Source organism: Bos grunniens, chromosome X, assembly GCF_055505025.1.
Source record: "Bos grunniens cultivar Pamir isolate PY7600 chromosome X, Bosgru_T2T1.0, whole genome shotgun sequence".
In the NCBI taxonomy this organism is placed as follows: domain Eukaryota; kingdom Metazoa; phylum Chordata; class Mammalia; order Artiodactyla; family Bovidae; genus Bos; species Bos grunniens.
The window spans coordinates 80,249,967-80,272,400 of NC_141194.1; the positions used below are offsets into that span (position 1 = coordinate 80,249,967).

At 35.9% G+C, this 22,434-nt stretch overlaps 1 protein-coding gene across 1 annotated transcript in view; it reads right to left on the reverse strand.

Moving 5' to 3' along the window:
• HTR2C (5-hydroxytryptamine receptor 2C) overlaps nucleotides 1-22,434 on the reverse strand; it is a 345,435-nt gene that overhangs the window by 161,458 nt on the left and 161,543 nt on the right. The window contains exons 3-4 of the mRNA XM_086387142.1: nucleotides 16,245-16,358; nucleotides 11,234-11,547 (exon numbers count right to left, since the gene is read on the reverse strand). Of these exons, the coding sequence (XP_086243268.1) occupies nucleotides 11,234-11,547; nucleotides 16,245-16,279 (349 nt within the window). The 5' untranslated portion in view covers nucleotides 16,280-16,358. The remainder of the gene's footprint in view (nucleotides 1-11,233; nucleotides 11,548-16,244; nucleotides 16,359-22,434) is intronic.

Sequence of the window (22,434 nt, forward strand, 5' to 3'; positions counted from 1 at the left end):
CAACAAGAGAGAAAATGTCTTCTGAGTTGTTAAAATAATATATAATTAATGAGTAGGTTTTTCACCCAAGGTCTCTTGAAAGCACATGTGAAATGTAACCCTGTTGTATGAAATAGTGATTCTTTTCATCTACCTATCATTCACAACAGGGCTTCCCTGGTGGCTCAGCAGTAAAGAATCTGCCTGCAATGAGGGAGACCTGGGTTCAATCCCTGGGTTGGGAAGATCCCCTGGAGGAAGGCATGGGAACCACTCCAGTACTCTTACCTGGAGAATCCCATGGACAAAGGAGCCTGGCAGGCTACAGTCCATAGGGTCACACAGAGTTGGACATGATGAAGCAACTAAACAACAAACAACAATAATCATTCACAAAAGCACTGTCTTTCTACTTCTGTAATGACAATTTAAGACTCCATATAAATTATTCAAAGTGACATCTGTAGAAATTTAAGTATACAGTCTGAAAACATAGAAGAAAACACAGAAAATACCTAGTGCAACCTCCTACTCAAACAGAAATTCCTTATATAACCTCCAGTAATGTGGTGGTTCTTCTCTTTGAAAGATAAAGCTTTTCATTAAAGAACATTTTAATGAACCCTAATCTGCTTCTTTCTGTATCTTTTATCATTTATTTGGTTTCTCCTTTTGGAGCCATGAAAATCCTTCAACTATTTGAAGATATATTATGCCCCTCCCCCACACCCCCTTAATTCTATGTTCTAGTCTCATGGCAACAAAGGCATTGAAACCTGGATCTTTAAACTCTGTGTCTGAAGGAGATGTTAATAGAGTCTAAAATGTACTGAAAATAAATTATTTTGAGCAAAACTATGGATCTAAAAGAGTATTTATCACCCAAGATATTGTATAGTACTGGTATATGTAAAAAGAACTGTGAACTATTATCATCATTGTAGGGCTGGGAGAAATTACTGCTGGATATAAAAAAGATTGTTTTCTTAGTTGTGGAGCTCTGTATCTCTAAAGCTTTAATCAAGATAGGAAACAAGAATCAGCATTTGTTTTTTCAGGAAGATATACTAAGTTTCACATTTCCAGGGATGAGTGGCAAAAATATCAGTCTGAGTAGCAGGGGGAGGTGCATGTGTGCATGTGTGCTTAGTTGTGTTTGACTCTTTGTGATAGACTGTAGCCCACTGGGCTCCTCTGTCCATGGGATTTTCCAGGCAAGAACACTGGAGTAGGTTGCCATTTCCAGCTCCAGGGATGGAACCCATATCTCATGGGTATCCTTCATTGGCAGGCAGATTCTTTACCACTGAGCCACATGGTGAGTCCCAGAATGGGGCCATTAATATCACTGATCTAAGTAAGAATGAATATGATGAGCCTTTCATGGTCCTGCTGCTGCTGCTACTGCTGCTAAGTCGCTTCAGCCGTGTCTGACGCTGTGCAACCCCATAGATGGCAGCCCACCAGGCTTCCCCACCCCTGGGATTCTCCAGGCAGAAACACTGGAGTGGGTTGCCATTTCCTTCTCCGATGAATGAAAGTGGAAAGTGAAGGTGAAGTCACTCAGTCGTGTCCGACTCTTAGTGACCACATGGACTGCAGCCTACCAGGCTCCTCCGTCCATGGGATTTTCCAGGCAAGAGTACTGGAGTGGGGTGCCATTGCCTTCTCCATTCATGATCCTAAAGTCAGGTAAATTTTGTGTTTTCATTTTCCTTATCTGTAAAATGGGGAAAATGTAAAATTCTACCTGCATGTTGGTGTGGGAATTAAACAAGGTAATAGACACAGAATTAATGCTGAAGGGGATCAGAGCACATCACCCCAAAATATACATTTTTGGCATAGGATTATTTTGAACTGAGGCAAATGAAAACTAGCCAATACAGGTAAAGCTCTTCACCCTCCCCTTTCTGCTTAAAGGCAGGGTATAAATTTCCCTTTGTGAAGGTGTTTGCCTCCTAATCTATACCAGTAAGAGGAGGATGACTCAGTCTCTGGAGACACACAGGTATCCCCCAGATTACACAAGATTGAGGCTTCATAACAAACCTTTTTAACATAACCCTTATCTTCCATTAGTTTCCCACATATAGTTACCGTCCCACATTTACCACACTTAGAAGCCTAAACTGCTTTTCCTTTGTCTTGTCACTTCTCCATAATTTATTGCTCTTTGTTAAAATATTTACAGCCCCAGGTTTAACCGCTTCTTTGGGTTTTCACTTATTTTCTATTAAGAACTCAGTATGCATAAGTAATAAACCTTTTTCTCCTGTTAAACTGTCTTTCTCCTCTTAACTGTCTCCTGTTAAACTATCCTTTGCCAATTTAATTTGCAGGGCCCCAGACAAGATTTCCTTCCTATACAGTGCTCAATTAAAGTTAGCTATATAATTATTGTTGTCATTATTTCTAACATCATTATTGAACCAAGTTAAAAGGCTCTTGGATTACATACACTGGCTTAGGGTAAAGAGTCTTGGAAATAAGGCTGAAAATTTAACTTTCTAGGAATTGACACATTATAAGGTCGACCAGGATAATCACGATAGTGTGATCACTCACCTAGAGCCAGATATCCTGGAATGTGAAGTCAAGTGGGCCTTAGAAAGCATCACTATGAACAAAGCTAGTGGAGGTGATGGAATTCCAGTTGAGCTATTTCAAATCCTGAAAGATGATGCTGTGAAAGTGCTGCACTCAATATGCCAGCAAATTTGGAAAACTCAGCAGTGGCCACAGGACTGGAAAAGGTCAGTTTTCATTCCGATCCCAAAGAATGCTCAAACTACCACACAATTGCACTCATCTCACATGCTAGTAAAGTAATGCTCAAAATTCTCCAAGCCAGGCTTCAGCAATATGTGAACTGTGAACTTCCAGATGTTCAAGCTGGTTTTACAAAAGGCAGAGGAACCAGAGACCAAATTGCCAACATCTGCTGGATCATGGAAAAAGCAAAAGAGTTCCAGAAAAACATCTATTTCTGCTTTATTGACTATGCCAAAGCCTTTGACTGTGTGGATCACAATAAACTGTGGAAAATTCTGAAAGAGATGGGAATACCAGACCCCCTGATCTGCCTCTTGAGAAATTAGCATGCAGGTCACGAAGCAACAGAACTGGACATGAAACAACAGGCTGGTTCCAAATAGGAAAAGGAGTATGTCAAGGCTGTTCATTGTCACCTGCTTATTTAACTTCTATGCAGAGTACATCATGAGAAACGCTGGACTGGAAAAAGCACAAGCTGGAATCAAGATTGCTGGGAGAAATATCAATAACCTCAGATATGCAGATAACACCATCCTTATGGCAGAAAGTGAAGAGGAACTAAAAAGCCTCTTGATAAAGGTAAAAGAGGAGAGTGAAAAAGTTGGCTTAAAGCTCAACATTCAGAAAATGAAGATCATGGCATCTGGTCCCATCACTTCATGGGAAATAGATGGGGAAACAGTGGAAACAGTGTCAGACTTTATTTTTGGGGGCTCCAAAATCACTGCAGATGGTGACTGCAGCCATGAAATTAAAAGACGCTTACTCCTTGGAAGGAAAGTTATGACCAGCCTAGATAGCATATTGAAAAGCAGAGACATTACTTTGCCAACAAAGGTCCGTCTAGTCAAGGCTATGGTTTTTCCAGTGGTCATGTACGGATGTGAGATTTGGACTGTGAAGAAAGCTGAGCGCCGAAGAATTGATGCTTTTGAACTGTGGTGTTGGGGAAGACTCTTGAGAGTCCCTTGGACTGCAAGGAGATCCAACCAGTCCATTCTGAAGGAGATCAGCCCTGGGATTTCATTGAAAGGAATGATGCTAAAGGTGAAACTCCAGTACTTTGGCCACCTCATGTGAAGAGTTGACTCATTGGAAAAGACTGATGCTGGGAGGGATTGGGGGCAGAAGGAGAAGGGGACAACAGAGGATGAGATGGCTGGATGGCATCACTGACTCGATGGACGTGAGTCTGGGTGAACTCCGGGAGTTGGTGATGGACAGGGAGGCCTGGCATGCTGTGATTCATGGGGTCGCAAAGAGGTAGACATGACTGAGCGACTGAACTGAATTGAAGATGATAAAAAAAAAAAAAAAAACTATGAAAGTTTCCATGAAAAAATGAGATTTTCCAAAGTCAAAAAATACCTATACCAGGAATTATGTTTGAGATTAGCCAAATAGAAGTAAAAGATAAAGTGAAGTGAAAATTCAAAACGTCAGTAATGGACTTTCCACCAGGAAACCCAAACCCAACTTGAGAAGATAGACAAGAGTTTCCTCTTAATGTTGAAAATGTAGGGGGCTTTTTCTCGAGTTGACAATAGAACATTGGGAGTACTTAAACTCTTGGTGCTTTGATTTTCCTACCTGTTAAATGTAGATTGTAAATATATAGCACTTAGAATAGGGCTCAACACTGAGTAAGCACTCAGTGCTGCCTATCTGCCTGTAGTGAAATGACCTTTGGAAGTAGAACTGGAATGTTAAGCAAGATTACATCATGAATTTGTTGGAGAATTAAAGATGTAATTAATCTGCAAAAGTTGCTCTAAGGATGAAAAAAGAGAGAGGAAGTACAAAGAATTCTAGCAAGGTATAAAGAATAACAACCAGGACCTCTGGATCATGTTCCTTAATATGTGTCACTGTAATTTTCTATAAATATACTGAGTGCCACTCTTCCCTTTTACACTTGTAATTGAAATGTACTTGGTAAAGAAAATTCTCCCCATCCCCAGGATGAAGAGCTGTAATGAAATGACTAAGTACATTGGGAAAGGGAATTTTGGGAGTAGACTTTTGTAAGTAAAGATTCACAGGTGTAAATGTGTGGGGCTGGGAAATCCAAAGTATCTAACCTCATGAACTGATTTGCAGGAGAGAAAGAAGCCTTCATTTATTCATTTAAAAATACCAGATATAGGGATAAGTGCTAGGCTATAAGACTGATAATGTCACTGCTTAGCCTTTCAGGAGGTATTTTATGTAGATGCCTGAGGACAGAAATTAAGGTCTCAGCAAATATACTTTAGACCAGCCCTATAGAATGTGTAAATCCTGAGGAGACTACATTAAGTAGAAAAGAAAAAAAAAGTAGAGTTGTTTTACAGAGGGGTTTTGTGAAGAGGGCAAGGACAAGCATTGCTTTTTCAATGTTTAGATAACAAAGCATGCTCCATATTCCTAATTTTCCCGAGGAATACTAAATAAAATAGAGACAGAAGCAAAGGCAGCACTGTCTTGAGGTATCTTGAGGGTTTGTAGGTTTGGCTGTACCAAGTGATAGCACTCAAGACAGATAAAGCAGCATTCTCATGGAAGGCACTGGTGATGAAATGGCAGAGCATCAGCAGAGACCACAATGCCTGGTGGGAGATTGTGGATTCCCAACAGACATGGCGGTACTCAGCAGATGCCCAGCATATGATGATGGATACTCAGGGGCAGGTGATGATGTCCAGTGAGGGATGGATGATGAGCAGATACAGTGAGTAGTGGCAGGTGAGGGTAAATATAAACATGCTCGATGAAAGCCCAGAACAATTGCAGCAGTAAATGATGCACATTGACTTTATTCATGATCACATGTGTGATAACTCCTAGGGACTTCTAGAGGTATTTGGAGGGAAGATGTGTATCTTTCTAGGAGATTCAAGTAACTTCGTTAGCACATGGGGAAAACAAGCCAGTGAATTTAGGGTATTGATACCAAGGTTCTTTTTTTTGTGCCCACAAGCTCTGAGGCCTGTCACAAACTTAAATGCTTTTAGGGACCAGGCAAGTTTATAATCAGTGAGTCAGCAGTTAGGTGTAAGAAAATCAGAAGAGGGAGAAACACAGCAAAGTTGGAAGCCATACACAATTGAATAAATAATATTTAATTTACAAAGTTTAAAAATCATTGGTTAGGTAAAAAACCAGGTATACAAATTTTGGAGATGTGTTATATATTTCAGAAGATGAACTTCTACTACTTGTTAACCAGTTCAAAGAAATCAGGAAGATTCTATTTATCACATGTTTACTTCCATTAACTATAGCTTTTCTAGAATGTTTAGGATAAAGACTTTTTCACTCAATATCTTTAGAGCTAAAGCGCATAACTTAAAAATTATATTTTAATGTTATAAATACAATGCTGTAAATATTATAGTTGTATCAATACTGATAATATTTTAGCTTTAACTATTAACAAATATTAATTAGTGATAATGTTGACACTAATAATATATTATATATTAATATATTTTATTGAGGGATTCCCTAATATTGGGCCAACATAGTGTTACTGGAAATAATTACAGTTGTTCATAGTATAATGTTTTTAATGTGGCATTGAATTCTGTTTGCCAGTTGTTTATAAAGAATTTCTGTCTTAACTGTTAGTCTGTAATATTCTGTCTTTGTACTGTCTTTATTTGGTTTATATGTTAAACCTATGCATGCTTCATATAAGAATTAGAAGTTTTTTTTAAATTTTTTTATTTTCAATGGTCTTAAACAATTTATGGAACATTACAACAACTACCCAGTCTTTGAAGGTTTTATAGAAATCCCTTGTGAAACTATCTGGATTTGATGATTTTTGTGTGTGATGCATGCATGTTTAAGTTGTTTCAGTCATGTCCGACTCTTTGTGATCTCACGGACTGTAGCCTGCCAGGCTCCTCTCTCCATGGGATTCTCCAGGCAAGAATACTGGAGTGGGTTGCCATTCCCTCCTCCAGGGGATCTTCCCAACCCAGGGACTGAACCCACATCTCTGGCGTCTCCTGCATTGGCAAGCGGGTTCTTTATCTCTAGTGCCACCTGGGAAGTCCATTTTAGGTCCTTGATAACTTTAATTCTTCTACAGAAATTGTTTTGTTGCTTTTTATACCTAATGAGGTCAATTTTGCTAACCTGATTTTCTCCAGGAAATTACCTGTGTTTTTTTTTTAACGAGCTCACATGATTTGCAAATAAACCTACAAAGTAATCTAATGATTTAAAAATGTATTTTGCTTCAATGGTTATTTTCCTTGTTATTTCTTATTTTGAATATTTATATTTCCTCCTTTTTCCTTGCTTAAGTTACCTAGTATTTTTATTTTAAAAGTTTCTTTTTTAAAAAACAGGATTTTGAATTACGAATTAGGTATATTGTTTTTTATTCTCTAATTAATTTCTACTTTTATCTTTAGTTATTTTCTTTGTGCTTTCTTTTGGGTTACTTTGCAGTTTTTCTTTCAAGGTTGCTTTCTAGAAATTCAATCATTTGTATACTTTCATTTTTACTTATAAATGTGATTAGATATGAATTTTCATTTGATCACTGCTTTAAATATATTCTATAGATTTTAATATGCAGTGTTTATGCTGTCAAATTTCTAAAGAAATTTGTAATTTCAATTTGCATTTGTCTTTTTAACCAACAGTTGTTTAGAATTTGTTATATCTCAATCTCAGATGGTCTTTAAACCATTGTTGTTAATAGTTCTAGTGTTAACTGTGTTTTTATCAGAAAGTATTTTTTTTGTAATAGTTCTACTTTTCTAATATTTTCTTTGTGGCCTAATAATTAATTTTTGTGAGCATTCCATGTGCACTTGTGAAGAAGGTGTACTTTCTATGATAAGGATATAAAGTTTAACATACATCTATAAGATCTACGTGTCCAATATTTTTTTGTTCTGAGTATGATATATTAAAGTCCCCCATTAGTAGAATGTATCCATAAATGTGGACTTCCCTGGTGGCATAATGATAAAGAATTGCCTGCAATGCAAGGGATGGGGGTTGGATTCCTGGAGAAGCAAATGCCAACCTATTCCAGTATTCTTGCCTGGGAAATTCCATGGACAGAGGAGCCTGGTGGGCTACAGTCCATGGGGTTGCAAAAGAGTCGGACATGACTGGCAACTAAACAAAAACAATCCACAAATGTATTCTTCCATTTTCTTTAGTTTTTCCTTTAAAAAATAGCATTGCTGTATTATTGGGGTCATAGATATTCCTAACCACTAAATATTAGTTGTTAATTGCAGCTTTTTATCATAAATAAGCATCTTTTTTGGGGGAAAAAATGGATCATGAATTTAAACTATTACTGTTTTTTTTTTTCTACTTGAAATTCACTTTGTCAGATATCAACATCACGATTTCTGTTTTCTTAGTATTTCTATTCGCTTAGCATACCTAGGGAGAAGGCAATGGCACCCCACTCCAGTACTGTTGCCTGGAAAATCCCATGGATGGAGGAGCCTGGTAGGCTGCAGTCCATGGGGTCGCTAAGAGTCAGACACGACTGAGTAACTTCACTTTCACTTTCCACTTCCATGCATTGGAGAAGGAAATGGCAACCCACTCCAGTGTTCTTGCCTGGAGAATCCCATGGACGGAGAAACCTGGTAGGCTGCAGTCCATGGGGTCGCACAGAGTCGGACAGTGACTTGGCAGCAGCAGCATACCTATGCTCACTCATCCCTTTATTTAAACTATTATGATTCACTGGGTTTTGAGTTCTCTTATAAAGTGAGTATAATTAGGTTTTTCTTTGTATGCCAACATGAAATCTTTTTTTTTTTAATGGTAAGTTAGGTTCTTACACATGTATTGCTCTTACTGTTAGGTTTGTTTTCAACTCTGTCTTATTATACAATGGTATAATTTTAAAAACATTGCTTTATTTTCCTTTGTTTTTTCCTCTGCTTTATTTTTTTTTCTTTGCTTTTCTGTTAATTGCATTTCTTTTAGTTTTAGATAGGTTTGTCTCTTTGTTCTAGTTGTTAACTTTATGTCATGTTTTATTTAAATCCTGCTTAATACTCTTAGCCCTCTGTTTTCTTATAAAATCTGGTACTTTCTGGTCTGCCATTTTTTGCGGGGGTATAATTTAACATCCATCTTTTCTTTAGAGAAAAATGAATGAAATTATTCTTTCTTCTTCCCCTTTCTCTTTTCTTCTCAATTTTTAGTTGCATTGCTTCTAATTTGTTAGTGTATATAACAAATAATATATATCATATAACATATGACAGTATTCTTATGCCCTTATACCACCTTTATTTTTGTCCTTGCTCTAAAATTAAATATATTAAATGATTATGATCCATCATTTTGAGGAAAATTTCTCAATCATCTCTTTGTTAGATGAATCTCATTCAATATTCAGTTTCTTAAGAGGGACTTAAAGTTTCAGAATTCCCTGAGTTAAAAAAAAAATAATAAGCTTTTTATAGCATTGATGGCCAATTTGTCTGGATACAGAATCTTTGTTTCAAACTTTATTTAGGTATTTTTCTATATTTAAATTTAAGGTATAATTATATCCAGTAAAATTTACCTTTTAAAACTGCATACTAGAATATAGTGTTTCAAGTTTATATATATATATATATAAATAAATATATATATATATAAAACCACCACAACCAAGATGTAGAACAGTTCCATAGAACCAAAGTAAATGCTGTTTTGGAACCAGCATCCCACCTTCAGACCCTGTGAACTGATGATCTGTTTTCTGTCTTTATAAATTTGCTTTTGAAAGAATATCACATAAGTGGTTGACTTTAAATAAAATATTGTTTCACTGTTGCTTTGCTTTGTGTCTGACTCTTAGCGACCCCATGGACTCTCCCCTTTAACCCTTTCCAACCTGCAAAGAGTTCCTTCCTTGACACTGGTTTATTGAGTTCTGAGTACACTTCCAAGTTACTTCCCTGAAGGATGAGCTTCCAGAGAAGTTTTTTTCAGAATGTTCATACTTGTGGTAAACTTTCTTTCTTGTGATGAGTTGAGATCAATCTTAGGCCTCCTACTAGCTTTTCTACTCTCTTTCTTTCTCATTTAGTATTTATTGGACTGGCCTTCCTCTTCACAATAGCACATGGTAGGAACCTAAGAGAGAGCTATTGTGAGCTCCTATTTATTTTCTGCTTACAGATAATTTGGAATGTGGATGTTCTCCAAATTTGGGGTTGATATTGTGTAGTTTGTTTTTGTTGTTTTTTATTGCTTGGGGGAGGGCTGGCGATGGATGTGTTAGATTTGGATTTCAGCTGATGCTATATTTTGATCACCCATATATTTTTAAGGGAGAAACTGACAAAATAAAACAGATACCAGAAAACAAAGCATGTCTTCTAAAGTACATTCATTCCAGTGACCTTTTCTTACATAATTTGGAGCTACAGTGTGGTAAAATGCTCACAGAGAAGGTAAAATGTGTATACTTCGAAATTAATGCATCATGAAAACTCAGTAACTATAAGAAAGTATATTTCCTGAGAATACTGTTTATAAAATGCCTATTGAGATAATCTATTACTACTGTGTATTTAGAACAGGATAATTAATTTTTAAGTTCCATGGAAGATTACTTTCTAAATGCAATAATCTTCTTTTAGAATTTGAGAACTAGATCCATTTCCAGTATTAGTCCTTCCAGTCTAATTACATTATACTCTCCAGGGAACACGGAGTCTATTTCATTTCCTTGTGAGATGAGTATATCTGCAATGAGATTCAAACTGGGTTCTCCAACTTCCTAGCAAAGATACTTAGCAGTTTAGTATAAGTGGTTTTGATTGTTCTTTATAAATATTACATACAAACAAAAGTTAGTGTTAAAATGAATACGGCAAAGATATGGCAGAAAATCAAAAGAAAAATAAAACCTCTCTAAAATCCTATATCAAAACTTCCAAATGCTTGAATTTTTATTGTGATAATGTGACCTTGCACTTATATAATTAGTTGTTAATTTTTTATTCCTGTTTCCTTGTAAAAAATATGAATTATAGTCTCTAGGAAGAAGAAGAATAGCTGTTATTGAGAGCTTATTATGTGGCAAGCACTTAGTTTGCCAACTTTTAAGATTACTTAAATTTTTTTTTATGATGATAAGTTTCTTTCATCTTCCTTTTATACAAGATGATACTAGGTATGTGTTATGCCCAGAACATAGGGGTCGGTGTGTGTTTTTTTCACTATCACATTCTGTACATTGGAAAGCAACTGTCATTGTTTAGAAATGACACTAAGCAATAGAGTATCTATATATGATTTTAATATAAAACACTTGTTTTGCTTTTTGAATACTGATTTGCTACTGATTTATTTAAATATGATATGTCCAATTTTTCTGTCACACAATTTCCTTAATTTTCCAAATGATATGAATAGGATAGTTAACTTTGTGTTTACTACAATACCTGACAGAAATTTATGACATGGCCTGAGATGGAAAAACTAATAAAATGGTACTTACCATAAAGGATTGCAAGCAGAGACAGTGGCATGACAAGTAGTCCCACTAGCATATCAGCAATGGCTAGGGACATTAAGAAGTAATTGGTGGCATTGTGCAGTTTCTTTTCCAAGCTTACTGCCATGATAACGAGGATGTTGCCACCTATTGTCAAGATTATTATTATGACAATTGAAAGTGCTGGCCAGTTTTGTACCCCGTCTGGGAATTTGAAGCGTCCACCATCGGAGGTATTGAAAATGTCAGTTACTATGGCTGCTACTGGGCTCACAGATATATCACATTGCCAAACCAATAGGCCAATCAGGTGCACACTGAAAATTAAGAAAAAAAAAATCAGGTACATATTATATTGCTTGTACCTAATAAATTATTTATATAAAACAACTGTTTTTCCTTTAACAATAATTATTATCACATCACTGTTTTTATTCTCTTAATTAAATTTCAGTATTTCTTATTTCTATCCTTTTATGGAGTGTTTAATATGAGTCAGGTTCTTAACTTACTGAAATATATATATATATATATATATTTAAGTAATCTCATTTGATCTTATACGACATCCTCATGAGGTCAGTACTGACTATTATGTATATGGAGAGACTGAGGTTCAGAGAAGTTAAGTAACTGTCTTAAGGAAATACAGCCAGTAAGTAGCAGGGGCAGGGTCTGTACTCAGGTCTCACTGATTACAAAGCCTGAGTTTTAGTTTTACTCTATATAATCAATCTGAAACCACAGTATTATTTGACTTGCTGAGTGACTTTATGCTGGCTCGTGGTATCTTTAATAGCTGTCCTATACATTTTCCTTCTATCTGATACTCTCCCCATTTCTGTCCTGTGTTTTCTGGGTCCAGTTCTAGGCTAGAAGATGATTTCTGGTGATAATTAATTCCTATGGGTTTGATGCTTTCCTATGCTGGAAACGAAATTTCTTAAAGTCATTTAAAATGTACATTTCTCATGATGGTACTTATGTAGACTTTTACTAATAAGGATTTCAGGCCAAGTGGCAGACTAATGCAAGAGACACAGATGTGGTTTTGTTTTGTACATTCCAAATTAATTTGCCCTGATGGTGACATAAGATTTATTCAGTTTACATACATCAATGTAAGTCCCAAAAGTGTCTAATAAAACTAACATTAATTTTCCTTAACAAAATAGACAAAGACAAGCATATTCAATATTTCCTGCTTTAAAGCAAGAATTATTATCTGCTAATGACTCTTATGTGTATTCTGTGTTCAGTAATATTTATTTAATATTAAGCAACAAGTACACTATATGTACTAGCTGTTAAACCCTGCTATTTATAGAGAAGAAAATTTCCTCTATTGGTACAACATGTGCTAAAAAATTTTCTATGCAAGAAAATTGCATGGGGTGATGGAACATAAAATGTTACAAAATCCAGAGTCTATGAGTTCTCCATGTAAATGTTTTTATTTCATTGTCTCATTCACTTGTTCTTTGAACTAAAAATATTATTTCTATACAGGGAAAATATACGTATGGTTTGACTATTGCTTATTATCAATGCCCAGAGAAATTTGAAGTAGTTAACACTAGATGATTATGATCATAATTGTATCTATAATATATACACACACACTACACTTTCTGAACCACCAAAACTGAACACTGAACCTGAAAACTTTTTGGCATTGTTTAACCTTAAATAAAATATTATAATAATTTTATACCATATTTAAAAATTATTTCCCTTAATATCTTGTGAATATACTTTCCATAGTTTAAGATAATGAAGAAATAATGAACATATTTTGACTTTCTCATTCTACAGGGGATGAAAACTAGTACTTCAGACATTTAGCTTAAAACTACTTCCTCATTATTCAAAGCTACCTGATATCCTAAGCATCATGTTTGTGGAAGAGATATACATAGTAATTTTTTCAAATAATGAGAGATACTCATTCAATTTTTTCAAATGCTGGATGTATTTTTTCCTGGAACATAAAAATAAGCTAAAATAATATGTGATTCAAAAAAATCTATAGCATAATTAATCTGTGATTAAGGTGTGTAGAAATTATTGAAATAAAGACCCAAATAAATAGAAGCAAGGTATTTGCTCAGCTTTGATTATTCTGTCACATTATTTGCTGCATTTGGCATTTGACATTGCATGTGACCAATGTCCTGGCTATATTATCTTAATGATTTTTTTGACCAGTCACTTAATCTTTCAGAACATCTATTTCCTCATCTCTAAAACAAGGATGATCTTTATGACATTATTTTTGTGAAAATTAAATGATAATGTAAAGTCTCAAAATAATACCTTTGCCTTAATAGGCCCTCAGTAAATGTTGGAGCAAACATTCTTTCTGCCTTCAAAGTTAAAAAAAAGTATTTTGTGGTAGCTATACCCTAACTCAGTGTACTTCAAAATTTGTCAAAAATTTAAGTCCTAGTTTTATTTTAAGAAGATATTTATGCAGAACTGGGTTCAGATAGTCATTTTAAATCCGAAGTCTTTTCTGGCCAAACTGATGAAAAATATGTTCTTCTGAAATTAAAAAAAACAAATCTAGTTTCTATTAGTTGATGACCATTTCAGGTAGTCCCATAAGACTTTCTGCTCAAAATAATATCCTACATCCTCAATTGGCAGTTGCAGAACCACAAATATATTTATTCCTATGCCTATAGAATATGGTCCTAACAGGATATGCAGTGCAACTTCAAATTTTCAAAGTAAATTGTGAAAACATCTAAGTAATTCCATATTTCTGTAGCAATGGTAAAATAATGCAGAATAAAATTGTATGTAACAAATGTACGTGAAAACTACATTCAATTATGAATTTTAAAATTTGAGTATCTTAGAACTTTAGGATAGAAAAATATTCAAAACATTTGGCCTACCTCTATTGGTCAAATATATTTTTATTTTTTATTCAAGAGTCCAAGAGACAAATATTAAATTCTTGAGGAAGTTTATAGAATCTAAATATATCTTCTGTGAATTATTAAATAAATTAATATTATTGGGAATAATCCTGACAAGTTTTTACCTAGTTTAAATTTAATTTAATAAATTCACTTTGAGCACTACTTATGAGCAAATTTTTATGATTTTTACTGCAGTAAATCCTATTTTCTATAGTATTGTAATCAAGAATCAGCTGCATTCTAATTAAACTTAATTTCTAACATTTACATGCTTAATGAAAAATGTATAGTCCTTTTACAAAAGAGGAGTGATTTGAGTCTTGTTTCTAAAGCTTACATTAATTGCTATTAAGCCCACAAAATTCTCATAAAGTATGTACACAAAAATCACAGTGTCTGTCCAAACAATTCAAATAATTGATTCATTGCTACTAAATATTTAATGAAAATATAATCTCACATTCTTAGTAGATAAACAATGATAATTTGATTTAAAGGTCTGAGTACATTTTAAATCTACTGAGTTTTTGCATGGCATATGACGATGGGCATTAATAGCAGAGATGAATGGGCCCTTATTTCTCTAGCATGGTGCTCGGTAGTGTCTGACTCTTTTTGACCTCCTGGTTCATAGCCTGCCATGCTTCTCTGTCCTTGAGATTTCCCAGGCAAAAATAGTGGAGTGGGTTGCCATTTCCTTCTCCAAGGAACTTCCCCACCCAGGGATTGAACCTGCATCTCTGGTGTCTCCTGCATTGGCAGGAAGATTCTTTACCATTGAACCACAAATTCTTTCATTTCATACCAGAATAATTTGGTGCCCTTTAAGGTATCCCTAGGGCTTCCCTGATAGCTCAGCTGGTAAAGAATCTGCCTGCAAAGCAGCAGACCCTGGTTGGATACCTGGGTTGGGAAGATCCCCTGGAAGAGGACATGGCAACCCACTCCAGTATTCTTGCCTGGAAAATCCCCATGGACAGAGGAGCTTGGCGGGCTACAGTCCATGGAATCACAGAGTCGGACACTACTGAGTGACTAAGCACACAATATATCCCTATATTTTGGTATGTGGAACAATGGCTATATACTAAGTTGACACAGCCACATGGAGTGGGAACATTGGTCCTTTCATTTCCCCACACCTGGCTCTTCTTTCCCCTTCTTTATCACTGTCCTTCACTCTTTCCTGCTCTAGTTTACTTGGAATCACAAATCCTTGAGACTGTCGTCACTGCAATGTACAGCGGCATCCAAGATGGACTATAATGCACATATTATAGAGAATCCAACATTGATGTACTTTGTGTTTACCTTGCTCTATAAATTTTTTCCTTAGTGAGCACTTTTGTAGAAATCATAGAGGAGATCGTGTAGGAGTAGAGCGATTCAAGGCCTCTCAGTTGTACTGATCAGAGTTTACAGAGCCCTGGATCTTTTTTGCCATGCCCCCAATTCCTCAAAGTGTAAGTTTAGAAGAAAACAATCCAACTTTTTACTAAGTTAAAAAGAAGATATACCTGGATTAGATCACATTTAGAATTGCTCAGTACTTGAATTCAATTTCTTCCTTATCTCTTTTATGTTATTCTATTGATTTTAACTATTAGTTCATTGTCTCAAGGTTTCTGAGAATGGTATTACTTTTCTCTGTCCAGCTACATTCTCCAAATGCTACTCCCTGACTTCTGATCCATTCTTTTGAAATCTCAACTTTCTTCATAAAACCAGAGACTTATAAAAATGCTTTATTCTCTTGGCTGTTTAGTTCGTCTAGGAAGGAAAGAACCTTTTCTCATTTCTACATTTTGGCCATAGAAAAAGCAACCACAGCAACCACAACATCAGGATTAATTTTACTTGTTTGAACATTTGAGTGGTTGTGTTTAATTGGAGTTCAAATTATTGTTTTTCCCCATTTACTGATTTTGAATAGAAAACACCAATGTTAGTCTATTGGTATGCAAGTCATTTATGCATGTTGAGGGAAATATAGTGGAATAATCATATAAAAACCTGTTTAACATTTTTGAGCAAACCACTCTGAAAAGTTAGTTTTCAAAAATAATAGGTAATAACATCCTTACAGGAATGAGTGCACTGCTTTCCTCAGGTTCACCATGATTGCTTCAGTCTTAAGCAACCAAGTTTAAAATTGAGATGAGGAAATTTAACAGACTGGATTCACTATGCCATCCTTTCTGGGGAGAGAAAAAAAAAGAGAATTACTAAAATTTGAAATAACTTGCATAACATTTAATTAAATAAAAGCAAATATACTTATTAAGTGATAAGAAACAATCAATACTAAATTTAGCAACAAATATTGTCATATAAGTGATAAAAATAGCAAAGAGAATAGATATTTCATTTATTTACCAATATACAACCATCATAATTGTTCTAAAATTTCTTATATACACTTTCTTTATATGGAACTTCTACTGAATCTCACCCTGTTGGAGTACAAATTAGTGTTTTGAAAAATAAATTAAGAATATTGTCTTTTTAATTTGCAAACCATTGAGAGAAAGTCTGTGATCTAATAATTAAGTAGCATGTATAAAGTAAAAAGGTTTCATCTTATAGAAACATGAAAAACTAAAATTTTAAGCCTCTTTATAAAGTGAACCTATTTTATACAATGTTTCTAACTTTTTTCCTTCAGTGAAGCAATCTGTGTTTTCATAGAAAGCTTTATTAATACATTTGTGTTAACCAGTAATATTATCCAAGAGTGGCAATGGGTTTATACCAAAAAAAAAAAAAAAAAAAAAGAATTGATTAAATTAACTATAGTAAATATAGCAACCGCTCTATGTACCAACTAGTTGGTATCCAACAGATAGTATGCTGCAGTCGGGGCACATGGAATAATGTTGAAAATTGCAAACAAAAGTGCAGTTGCACTAGGTGATTGAAAGAAAAAGTTTTAGTTTCATTTATTAAGAACTGACAATTCATCTTCAAAGGAATTAGGAAGAAAACATGACAACTCTGTAAAAATCAAAGAATTTCAGAGTGAGTACCTTTGATTTCTGTAGGCTATTTTTGAAGGAGATACTTGTTGCATTGCAAAGCTCTATCAAATATTTATGTAACAGATTATTCACCGCTTAGCACTCATTATATTCAGTGTGCTAAAATGTTGGCCAAGAGTAGACTGAATGCAAATTTGCTGAGGATCTCTGCTGTGCTCCTTGTGGAAATATCATCTTTACACAGAGTGAAACATGTCACTTTGAATTTTTACACTGATAAAGAAAAAAGACTCAGTTTGAATTCTAATGATTAACATAGAGACCCGCTGGTTTTTCTGTGTGGCAATTCTTAATTGGGAATAGAGCGGGGAAAGTTCTCTATTTTTCATCTTGCTTTCTCTATATCTTCTCTTTCTGGATTTTGATTAAACTCTCTTTCCATACATGCCAAACATGTAACTGTATTCTTTTGGGGGATTGTGAGCTATTTTAAGAGTCAAGATTGTGATATTAAGTTTGTATGTATTGGGATGTCAATGAGAAAAATTTAGTTTGTGTGTGTGGGAGGGGTGGGGGAGAAAGAGAGAGAGTTGAATAGCTCGAGAACATGAAATAATATTGAAAAGTCATCTCTTTTGTCTAATTTGTAAATATTTTCAAGGGATATGATAAAAATTTGTCAGTAATCTTTTTTAATATTTTCTAGTTCCTTTTAGAAATATGGAAATAAAATTTTTACCAGAACAAACTGCCTCCCTATGTTGCCCATCTTACTCAATAACACTGTTATTCTAGTCAGTCAAGCTACAAATTTAATTTATTCTCTCTTCTTATCCCTCAACTCTCACTGTGAGATCTTTCAGGGATATCTACATAAAAATCTGCCCCCAAATCATCGCCTTACAGTATGTGAAATGTTCTGTGCATAATTCTACAAGGGGAAGGGATACAAAATCTCTTAGAGCCTTGGATAAGGTAAATTAATAAGAGAAACAAGAAATACCTGTGAGTTCAATTATTCAAATTTGACAGAATGTCAAATGTTTATGTTTTATAAAATAAAGAAAAGGAATCTTTTATGGAATAACTGACAGAATGATTGATTTTTATTGAGAATTTATATTATTCTCATAGAAACTGTTTGATCATGTAACAACATAATAGTGTTATAAGAATACATATACACATACATGTGTGTAGGTATGTATGTGTATTTGTGTGTGCATGTGTATATACATAATTTTGTGTAGAGGAAAAACTTTGATTAACATGAAATTGTCTCAAGCATGATGAGAAAATTACAGATTAAGCCACAGAAATAAATTTAGGATCAGTAAATACCCATTTAGAATGATCTCTTATTTCTTTCTGAAACATAAATTTCAAACGTTTTCATGCTCTCCCTAAATCTCTGTAAGATCTTCAGTTAACAATGTTATTACATTTGCTAAGGCAAAATTGGGGACAAATATTAGTTTTCATATAGTTCTTGATAGTACACAAGATATTGCAGAATAACCTCAATTAATGTCACATTATAATTAATCAAAACTCATACCCTGAGCATTATATTTAATTGATGCCTATGAAATCTATGCCCATATGTTAACATATGTCATATAAAATATGGCATCATCAAAAATAGTGTGAACAGTTGAAAACAAGTGGCCCCAAATAGGCTCTCTAGTTCACTGTATATTCAGAACTGCTAAATTTCAAACTATCAGAATCAGGATCACTCAAAGAAAGCCATTATTAATAGTCATCTTGGAAGTGAAAATCTTTTTTAAAAAAGTAAAAACACTATGGGGAAGAAAGGCTGGCATGAATTAAAAAGAGAAAAAGCTTTCTTTGACTCTTCCAACATGGCTATAAGTTAGACTTCAGTCAGTTGAGTCACTCAGTCATGTTCGACTCTTTGCAACACCATGGACTGTAGCACACCAGGCTTTCCTGTCCATCACCAACTCTCGGAGCTTACTCAAACTCATGTCCATTGTGTCGGTGATGCCATCCAACCATCTCATCCTCTATCATCCCCTTCTCCACCTGCCTTCAATCTTTCCTGGCGTCAAGAATTTTTCTAGTGAGTCAGTTCTTCGCATCAGGTGGCCAAAGTATTGGAGTTTCAGCTTCAGCATCAGTCCGTTCAATGAATATTCAGGACTGATCTCCTTTAGGATAGACTGGTTGGATCTCCTTGCTGTCCAAGGGACTCTTAAGAGTCTTCTCCTACAGCACAGTGCAAAAGCATCAATTCTTCAGTGCTCAGCTTTCTTTATAGTACAACTCTCACATCCATACATGACTACTGGAAAAACCATAGCTTTGACAAAATGGACCTTTGTTTGCAAAGTAATGTCTCTGTTTTTTAATATGCTGTCTAGGTTGATCATAGCTTTTCTTCCAAGGGGTAAGCGTCTTTTAATTTCATGACTGCAGTCACCATCTGCAGTGATTTTGCTGCTGCTGCTGCTAAGTCACTTCAGTCGTGTCTGACTCTGTGTGACCCCATAGATGGCAGCCCACCAGGCTCCCCAGTCCCTGGGATTCTCCAAGCAACAACACTGGAGTGGGTTGCCATTTCCTTCTCCAGTGCATGAAAGTGAAAAGTGAAAGTGAAGTCGCTCAGTCGTGTTTGACTCTTAGCGACCCCATGGACTGCAGTCCACCAGGCTCCTCCATCCATGGGATTTTCCAGGCAAGAGTATTGGAGTGGGGTGCCATTGCCTTCTCTGGCAGTGATTTTGAAGCCTCCCCAAAATAGTCTCTCACTGTTTCCATTGTTTCCCCATCTATTTGCCATGAAGTGATGGGACCAGATGCCATGATCTTCATTTTCTGAATGTTGAGTTTTAAACCAGCTTTTTCACTCACCTCTTTCACTTTCATCAAGAGGCTCTTTAGTTCTTCACTTTCTGCCAGAAGAGTGGTGTCATCTGTGTATTTGAGGTTATTGATATTTCGCCCAGTAATCTTGATTCCAGCTTGTGCTTCATCTAGCCCGGCATTTCACATGATGTACTCTGCATATAATTTAAATAAGCAGAGTGACAATATACAGCCTTGACCTACTCCTTTCCTGATTTGGAACCAGTCAGTTGTTCCATGTCAAGTTCTAACTGTTGATTCTTGATCTGCATACAGATTTCTCAGGAGGCAGGTCAGGTGATCTGGTATTCCCATCTCTTTAAGTATTTTCCACAGTTTGTTTTAATCCACACAGTCAAAGGCTTTGGTGTATTCAATAAAGCAAGGGTAGATGTTTTTCTGCAACTCAATTGCATTTTCGATAATCCAGTGGATGTTGGCAATTTGATCTCTGGTTCCTCTGCTTTTTTCTAAATCCAGCTTGAATATTTGGAAGTTCATGGAAGCACCAGGACTCAGGAGAAAGGAGCTGACCCAGACAAGAAACTGACCCAAATATGCCCATGAGTGTCCAGGAGTCTCTGGTGGAGGCATGGGTCGGCAGTGGCCTGGTGCAGTGTTGGAGGCACTGAGTGCAGCAGTGCATACATGGGACCTTTTGAAGGAGGTCACCATTATCTTCATTATCTCCACCATAGTTTGGCCTCAGGTCAAGCAACAGGGAGGGAACACAGTCCCGCCCATCAACAGAAAATTGTATTAAAGATTTACTGAATATGGCCCTGCCCATCAGAACAATACCCAGTTTTCCCCTTAGTCAGTCTCTCCAATCAGAAAGCTTCCATAAGCCTCTTATCCTTATCCATCAGAGGGCAGAGAGAATGAAAACCACAGTCACAGAAAACTGACCAAACTGATCACATGGACCACAGCCTTGTCTAGCTCAATGAAACTATGAGCCATGCCATGGAGGGCCACCCAAGATGGCAGAGAGTTCTGACAAAGTGTGGTCCACTGGAGAAAGGAATGACAAACCACCTCAGTGTCTTGCCTTGAGAACCCCATGAACAGTATGAAAAGTTAGATTTGGGAATTTGTTAATTTCATACCTAATTGGTGTGATTCTTATTTAGCTCTAATATTAAGAATGACTATGAAGGGACCTGGTTTAGATTTCTTTAGCATACAGCTCCAATTCTGACTTCTTTTTAGTGACCTTATAAGGGTTTTGCATGGTCATGAGTTTAGTCATGCTACACCTCTTGCCTTTATTGGAAAATAAGCTGATGATTCACTTGGGAGACCAGTACCGTGCTCTCTCTAAGAAATATCTAATTTTCTATGCCAATTTGCCATCCAAGTGGTGGGAGATATATGACCATCCTTGTGGTCCATTGAACACTATTAAATTAATTTGTGAAAACTACAAAGATGAGGCAGGGAAATCAATTTTCCACATTATCTCAGTTTTACACATATTAAATTTAGCTTTTAAGAGAGTATCTACATTGCTGTCTATTCAAAGATAAAAGTAATAACAAGACCATCAACAAGGGGGAAGAAAAAAACAAGATTTAGGACTCCAGTGAAGTCATAATTGTGGCTTCCCTGTTGGTTCAGCAGTAAAGAATCCGCCTGAAATGTGGTAGGCCTGGGTTTGATTCCTGGGTTTGGAAGATCCCCTGGGGAAGGGCACAGCAACCCACTCCAGTATTCATGCCTGGAGAATCCCATGGGCAGAGGAACCTGAGGGGCTACAGTCCCTAGGATAGCAAAGAGTTGGACACAACTAAAGCGACTCAGCACACATACATGCAAAGTCATAATTGAGGATCAGGTTGAAGAGTCAACTGTTGAACCAATAGAGAGTAGATATTAGAGAAAAAATAAAGGAAGAGGGCAGTAAATAAAATGGAAATAATAGGCAAAAGGGAAAATGTCAAGCAAATGTATTTTGAGAAGGAACAAGAGTGCATACTGTATGATTTGTCTAAAAGGAGATTGACTGCTGGTGACCTTAGCACCATTTCAATAAAGTAGTGTGGAAAGGGTCTGGAATATAGTTGGATGAGAGGGAGAGAGAGAGCTAGCCAAATTAGAGGAGGTGCTTGGTGAGGAAATGGAAAAGGTTCAAAAAGTTTTGTCCGATGCAGTAGAGGCAGATGTACACTAAAGGTATACTAGAGACAACTTTTTGAGCAGAAGAATCATCTATGTGTACTTTCTAGGTTACTTCCACATTCCTTGGCCAAGTGCTGGGTATAAACCAGTTGACTGAAGGAAAGGGAAAGGGAGAAAATTGAAGTGATTTAAGATGTGACAGACATCAAAAAAACCTAAGAATAAAGGAAGAGCTGTTGTTTTGTCCAAATTGTCTTTGGAGAGGATAAGAGTCCTTGGACATTTCCTTGCATCTTCTAAAGAT